The sequence below is a fragment of the Belonocnema kinseyi genome, chromosome 7 (assembly GCF_010883055.1).
Source record: "Belonocnema kinseyi isolate 2016_QV_RU_SX_M_011 chromosome 7, B_treatae_v1, whole genome shotgun sequence".
Taxonomy (NCBI): Eukaryota; Metazoa; Arthropoda; class Insecta; order Hymenoptera; family Cynipidae; genus Belonocnema; species Belonocnema kinseyi.
In genome coordinates, this window is record NC_046663.1 from 142,177,129 (window position 1) to 142,184,979 (window position 7,851).

The following is a 7,851-nucleotide window of genomic DNA, read 5'->3' on the forward strand; positions in this document are numbered from 1 at the left end:
CATATATCTAGCCGGGAGTGGTGCTGACTGAAAACAGATGATTTGGAGCGATTCGCGCGCCATATGTTGGTCATTCTAAGGACTTATTGAACTACCCTCGTAGCATACATTATACAACACATCATCATCGAAACTTCTGGAAATTATTATGTAACATCGAATATTCTAGTATCTCTGGCCGTACTCCGCTATTATCTCGGATACGTACTGAGTAAAAGAAGCTAGATTCATTATAGTAGATCGTTTAGGCAGAAAGCCATGCTGCTCCTGGTACATGAGCAGTTCTAAACTTTTTGTTAATTTCTGGGCTATAGATTCCTCGAAACCTTAGAAAAGTTGCATAACACAGATATTAGTCTGTAGTTGGTTACATGAGACTTCAAACAATTTAGATCGGGCAAACTCTTGCTAATTTCAAAACTTTTGGGAATTTAGCAGTTCTTAAACATAAATTGTATATAAAAGTTCATGGTTTAAAAAGCGTATTTTGCGAATCAAACTTGACAAGATTGATCTCACTATAAATAACTTAATATTTCTATTTACTATTCTATTTATTTATTAAGTGTGAAGTGTGACACTCTATCAAATTTTGTATGTACGATAAGAATGTACAAATGTTACCGATATTTTGTTCATTCTGGGTACTTAAATTTGAAGCTAACGACAAAGATGATTTAAGTCTCATTAACGGACTTTTATGCAGGTATAAAATTTGATTTTCGCTGAGCCCAGTTTCTGGAAAAAGTAACAAAATTTTATTTTATATTTTTATAATAATTTAAACAAAAATATAACTAATTAAAAAGTATTGATTTAAATGAAACAATTAGAAATGTCTCTTGCGTGATTGTGTAAGGCAAACATTAAAGATTAAATTTCCATGATCAAATTCTTCGAAATATAAAAAAATTTCAAACTCAAAGAATGAAAAATGATCTCTGGACAATTTCAACTTTATTTACTGATGAAAAAAATATACCTCTAACAAGATGTCTATCCCACACAGAAAGCTATAATTGTCAAGGGATTTTTATATACGTAAGAAAACCTGAAAATGTGAAGGATTTTTTTTTCAATTCAGGGAACTTTTTCGGGAGGCTGCCTATTTTTTTCGATTTGAATCGCAATGTAAAATTGAATAAAAATGATTTTTCATTTGTAAAAATAGCTTGATATTTCTAACTTTATCTATTTTATTGAAAATTCGTCTCTTTTTGATGGGAACTAATGTTTTTAACTCAAAATGTAACTATTCTATTAAAAATCATGCACTGAGGCAAATAAATTTCAAAATAATGCCAGTGATGCAAATTTTCACTTCAAAAACATGTCGACAACTGTGAAGGATTAACCCTTGCTTGATATCAACTTATTTAACATAACTTTACCCAACAGAACCTGACCTCACCTAACCTGAATTAACAGAAATTTATTGAACTTCACGTGAAGCTTTGGAAGCATATTTTCCCAGCAGCAAATGTGTGCTACATCGAACGGGTTAACTCGAGCCTAACCTAGAAATAAACCTAACCTTGCCTAACCTTACCTAACCTCACGAAACAAATTTAAACTGATTGTGTTTTCCCGTTGTGTTTGCGGTACCGTTTGAATCAGCTTCGGTTTAACCTGCAAAGAGGTCAAACCTATACTAACCTTAAAAAACCTGACCTAACCTAACCTAACTCAACTTAACGTAACACAATTAAACTCATTGTGTTGTTCCATTGCGTTTGCGGTACCGTTTCATTCAGCTTCGGCTTAACCTATATAGAGGTTTAACCTATCCTAACCTAACAAAACCTGACCTATCCTAATCTGGCCGAATGAAATTCAACCACACGTGTAGCTATGTAAGCGTACGGTTCTCAGTCTTGAATGTGTGCTATATTTAATAGGTTAACTCGATCTTAACCTACAAATGAATCTAACTTAACAGAACCTAACGAAATTTTGCTTAACGCAACACAGCTTAACTTAAGTCTTCCCGTGGTAACACAATAAAATTCATTTCATTGTACTACAGGTGGTTAAAAATTTAGACGCACGTTACTCATTTGAAGAAATTTAGAACTACAAGTAGAATTGACCCTATTTCAATTAACCTGACAATGTTTGTATCAATTAAAATGTAGAACTGTAACTTAAACATGCAAATGAATAAGAGTTTTATTCAAAATTTTGTTCTCTTTGCTTTTCTTAAACTTAAGGGATATATTTATGCTATCTTTCATGTTTACATTTTATCTTGCTTTTTATCGTAATTAAATTGATTTATAGTCCCATCTACCCTGATATCGTTGATTCATCACTTTTATGTCTTGATGAAAACGTTCCGCTTGTTCTTCGCTGAAATCACCAACATTTTCTGGAACCTTATCCAGATGGGAATCTAGAAAGTGAAGTTTCAAATTCACCAAGCTGCCTAACTTTTTGTAGTTTCTTATCATTTTCGCAACAATATTCTCGTAGTCTGGACTTTTTTTGTTACCGAGGAAATTTGCGTTTACTGCTTTACAACTTTCCCAAGCGTCCATTTCAACTTTCGTCATGTGGCTCATGAAATTAGTATCTCTTGTCAATATTCGAATCTGTGGTCCATCAAAGACTCCTTCTTTCAATTTAGCGTCTGAAACATTAGGGAATTTAAGGGATATATACTTATAGCATTGTCCATCTTTGTCTAACGCCTTGACAAATTGCTTCATGAGCCCAAGCTTTATGTGGAGGGGTGGTAGTAAAATTTTTTCTGGATCAACGAGGCTTTGGTTGATGATATTATGAGAACCAGGTTTCAATGAATCTCTTAAAGGCCAATGTTTTTTGCTGTAATCATTGGCTCGATCTCTGCTATTCCACAGGCATATAAAGCATGTCTCTCTCGTGAAACCCGATTGTTGGCCTAATATCATTGTTATGATTTTGAGATCACCACATATTTGCCATTTGTGATTCGTGTAATTAACTTTTTCAAGAAGCATTTTAACATTGTTATATTCTTCTTTGATGACCGAAGAGTGAACTATAGGGATAGGAGCGTAAGTATTCGTGTTATGCAGTAAAACAGCCTTAATGCTGCGTTTTGACGAATCAATGAAATGTCGCCATTCTTCGTCTCTGTACACATTTTTCTTCAAGTGGTTATTAGTCCGTTAACGTCAGTGCAGCACACTAAAGACGTCAAAACTTTCTGAAGTCTTTGTCCCTGTCGCGATAGAATGAAAACTTTGTCTTTGGCTCTAGAAGATTTCTTCTTTTTAGAAATGAAGCGGCAAATTCAGCGACGACTTTCGGTAATCCAAGATCTCTAATAAAAGCATTCAGTTCTAGTTGCGACACTAATATTGGAACCTTCAATTTCATTTTATGCACGCCATATTCGTCATCTTTTTCGTCATTTTCAGCGGAATCATCGGAACTATTTTCTGTTCGATCATTGGTTTCACTACCGTCTCCATGACGTTGACTTTCAATTTCCATTCTATCATCTTCTAAAGCGCTTAAATCAGTCTGGCGTGGATTTTTATTGATTTCAATTGCTCTTGTGACTGTGCACATATTAATGTACGAAATTTTATTTTTATTTTTGTTGTTGAACCCTTTGACGGAATTCATGCAAAAGTAGCAGTCCTTCGCAATAACGGGTTTTTTCCATGTGGTTGGTGTAGAGTACTTGCGGTACTTTTCGTTGTTTGAATTTTTTAGACAATACAACACGAGTCTGCAGGAATTGCAAATGACGTGAGGAACCCAGCTTGGCTTGCTGGTATTTACGTTGGACTTAAAAAAACCTCATAAATAAAAATCTTTTCAAATCCCCGCCATATCGGCCGAAACATTGGCCAACGTAATGGAAAACGTCGAAAAAAAACCACAGTTGGCCGTCAAGGCCAAAGGTGCCCATTTGCGCGATATCAACCAAAAGTAGTTGGAACAAATCATATTTAACTAAAATATTTGATTGTCTAAATGAACAACAAAACAATTGTCTTTTATTTTTTTTCAGAAGCAAATGTTACCACTTTAAATGGCCAACTCTCTACTTGCAATCGAAAAACGGCTATAACATAACAAAGTATATCTATTTTATACGGTTTTTATAAAGCGCTTACTGTGAATACTTATGTAAGATAGAACATATCAATAATATTTTTAAAGTATCAACTCGTTTTTTTTAAATCGTTCAATAAAATTAAAATGTTGCTAAACACTTAAACTATTACGGGCGTTTCACAAAATTCGTGATACATTTTTCAGGAACTTGGAAAACACCGCCTCCCCCGTAGCGTGATGCTTTTCCAATTGCACATAACACGGAGAATGCTTTAAAACCCCGTCCCCCAGTGTATCACGTATACTGTAGATTACTCCTTAGAATGTCTTTTAACGTTTCACTTTTGTCCTCTTTTCTTACTAGCAATATACTGAGTGATGTAGGCTTGTATTTCTATCGTACCCACTGGATCACGAAACTCCTCGATCTCCTTGCCAAGCCATAATCCCCACTGCTGCCATTGGTTCAGTGAAGCTGCAGATTTTCGTGATGCTCGGTTCGTGATATTTTCCAGGAGAATTTTTTCCACTGGATCTATTGCTTTCCTTTTATCTAGAAAAATAGTTAATATTACAAATACAAATTACATACGTGGATATAAAAAAGAACACAATTTAAATCTTTCTGCTATAATTAAGCATTAAGTAACCGTTAAGTGCAGTTATTTAAAATTTTTTGTATTATGTTTAAAAACATAATAGACGTTTCCTAAATAACAAAAAGTTTTTCAGGACTTTTAGAAGTTTGGAAAACAAAATATTTGATAAATTATCAGAAAAGCTTCCAAGTTGACAAATATTTTAAATCTATTCAAAACCTCTAAGATTCCTAAAAAAAACTTGTGTCGGACTCAAATTTTTCTTGAAATCTAAATAATCATTCAAAATGTAACATAATTGCAACTCTTAAAAATATTTCTAGCTGACTCAAATTTTTCTTACGTTTTGGATCTATTATTTAAAAGGTAAATAAATTGCCCTAAAATCGTTTGAACCTTTCTAAGAATTGGAAGAAAATGTTAAAAAAATGAACTCTCAAACATTTTCAAAACAATTAAAAAGCTTATACATATTATTGGAATTATTTCAAAGAAGTTTTTCCTATCATTTGATTTTTCTTATCTTTTTCAAATAGCAAAGAAGGTAAACAATTATACTGAAGTAAAACAACGTTAAGAACCGAATTATTTCCCGATATTAAAGGATCATTTCCAATTTAAATGTTCTCTTCTATCAATAAAGTTTAGAATTTATAAATAAATTATATGATGAAGCAAAATGATTTATTTGAAAATATCTATATACAAAGTAACGTAAACAATCAGGTTTTCGACAAGAAAATGTGTTCGATATTTTCGAGATATTTCGTGAAATCGCTTTTTTCTAAGCAAATAAAAATTTTACGTACTCGAGTAAAACGTACCCCCTCCCACTCCACGACAGTAACGAAAGAAATACCCCTTCCTCTTTTAATGTTAGGTAATATGTGAACTCTCTCCTACTTGGTATTCCTGATTCGTCCTGAGCCATCTTTTGAAAGTCTAAAGTTGCTGTTTGCGAAGCTACCTCATCTTCTACGTCGTCTTGAAGCCTTTTTGCAACTGATTTCTTCAGTTTTGGTGGCGCAACATTCGAAATAGTGCTGCAATTAAACAACATAATAAAATAATGGACACATTCCATTTAATTAAGATACCTAAACGTATTTAATGTTTTATTCTTTTTCATACTTGCCATCTAGACTTCATTATATCTTTAAGAAAGCCAAAATACGGTTCAAACGGCCAGTATTTTTTGTTTATCCCCGCTGAACCACTGCGTGGCATTACATTCCGACGCACGAATGTATTTTTCAAAGAAGAATATTCTTTTCGTGCTACCTGAGGACTCCAACCTATAAATATATCAATTGTATAATTTTATACTTTTTTTTTTGTACATAGAGGGACCATATAGCTCGGATGAAAAAGCAGGATATTACTCAAGTTCTCACTTTTTAATTCTGAATCCTGGAGGAGGATTCTCTTCGAATTATACGTTTTTTTTTAAATTATCAAATTAATTTTTTAAAATAAAAATTTAACTATTTCATTATGTGTTCAAAAATTTTCTGTTTTCATATAAATGTAATCTTTTTTGTTGAAAATTCAGCTGTTTGGTTGAAAATTTGACTAATACGTTACAAGTTTATTTTCTTTAGTTGAATATAAATTTTTTTACTTTAAAATTTTACTATTCATTTCTATGTTTAACCTTTATTTGTTTTAGATGAAAATTTAACGATATTGTTGCAAAGTTTTCTTCTTTGATAGAAAGTAATCTGATTTTTGAAACTTCATCTTATTAGTAAACAATTCATTTGGTGGAGAAATGTATTTCTGTAACAGAAAATGTAACTTCTATCTTTGATTAAAATGTAGCTTTTGCAGTTGAAAACTCATGCATTTGTCTTTTTTTAGTTCCAAATTCAATAATTTGGGTAAAATTAATTTATTTGGTTGACAATTAATTTTTCTTGAAACCCTGTTTTTGTTGTTTGTGGAACATGTATATATTTAACAGAAAATTAAAATATTCTATTTTTGGTTTCAAAATTTTTCTTTTACTTTTGAAAAGTCTTGTTTCATTAATTTTTTTAGGTGAAAATTCATCTATTTGGTTTGAAATTCATTTTTTGTTGTTGAAAATTTATCATATTACTAAGAATTTGATTTTTTTGTTCGAATATTTAACTATTTTTTTAGAATATAGGTATCATTTTTAGGTGAACAATTAATTTTTGCAACTGTATATTTCAATTTAAAATTCTCTCTTTTTCGTTGAAAAATCATTTTTCGGCTTCAAGATAAAAAAATGTTTTTAAAAAGTATAGTTTTTGTTGCAAAATCGTATTTTTTTGTTAAAAATTAATCTTTTTTACTGAAAATTTAACTACTTCATTTTTGGTTGGAAATTTATCTTTTATTTTGTAGAAACTGAAACTATTAAGTTAAAAATATAACATTTATATATAATGCACATGCATTACTTCAGCTGAAAATATAACTATTACAGGAAGTAAGGGAATTTGGAAATTGGGATATTGTAGCACACTTCACGAAGTCAGGGCATCACACAAGAAAAGAGAAAATCGGGACGATACAAAATGATGAAATTTCATATTAAATCAGGACGTTTGGTCAGCCTATAATACATTCAGATCAGCGAAAAGATAGAAAAATATCGTAATACTTACCTGGAAAGTAAGCAGCAATCTTTGCCCATGTCGTGTTTCTGTTTTACCTCCTTCCCTCCAAGCTATAAAAGATAAATAACATTTTGCTCTTAATACTTGATATAATTTATAACTTTGAAGAAGAAAATACTTAGTATTTGTTTTTAAACACTCTCCATAACATTTCAACTATACTAAGACCTACAACACATACCTTCTCAAAACAGACCTCCTGGTACTCGTCCAAATATTCTATATCGTTATCTTGCTCAAAATTAGTTTCACATGATTCACTGTGGGTTACTACATTACACACAATGGACAAATTTTCCATGTTAATATTTTTGAAGCATTCATGGTCATACGCTTCATGTACGTTGGGTATTTGCTGCGTGCAAATTCCGCAGTGCAGAATTTGCAAAACCTGATATATAAAAAATATAAATACAGTTATTTAATTTTTTATTCTATATTTGCACTATATAATAAGCGGAAAATCCCTAATGGACAAAGTAAGTAACGAGATAATTCTAAAAGAATGTGGTGCAGAAGAGACGCTAGTAGACACATGGGAAAGAAATCGA

General features: G+C 31.7%; 2 protein-coding genes across 4 annotated transcripts in view; both read right to left on the reverse strand.

The window, feature by feature from the left end:
• Positions 1-4,033: 4,033 nt before the first annotated feature.
• Positions 4,034-5,801, reverse strand: LOC117176701. Its single transcript, XM_033366957.1, has 3 exons — positions 5,788-5,801; positions 5,556-5,695; positions 4,034-4,606 (listed from the first exon to the last, which is right to left on the reverse strand). The coding sequence occupies exons 1-3, from the start codon at positions 5,799-5,801 to the stop codon at positions 4,392-4,394; spliced, it is 369 nt and encodes a 122-aa protein (XP_033222848.1). The 3' UTR covers positions 4,034-4,391.
• LOC117177061 overlaps positions 5,586-7,851 on the reverse strand; it is a 2,960-nt gene continuing 694 nt past the window's right edge. For 2 of the 3 annotated variants that reach the window (XM_033367537.1, XM_033367535.1), the window contains 4 exons: positions 7,482-7,691; positions 7,289-7,350; positions 5,788-5,947; positions 5,586-5,695 (listed from right to left, as the gene is read on the reverse strand). In XM_033367537.1, coding sequence (XP_033223428.1) covers positions 5,830-5,947; positions 7,289-7,350; positions 7,482-7,691 — 390 coding nt within the window. In that variant the 3' untranslated portion in view covers positions 5,586-5,695; positions 5,788-5,829. Of the gene's footprint in view, positions 5,696-5,783; positions 5,948-7,288; positions 7,351-7,481; positions 7,692-7,851 lie in introns of all 3 variants that reach the window. The other variant, XM_033367536.1, reaches the window with a different exon arrangement.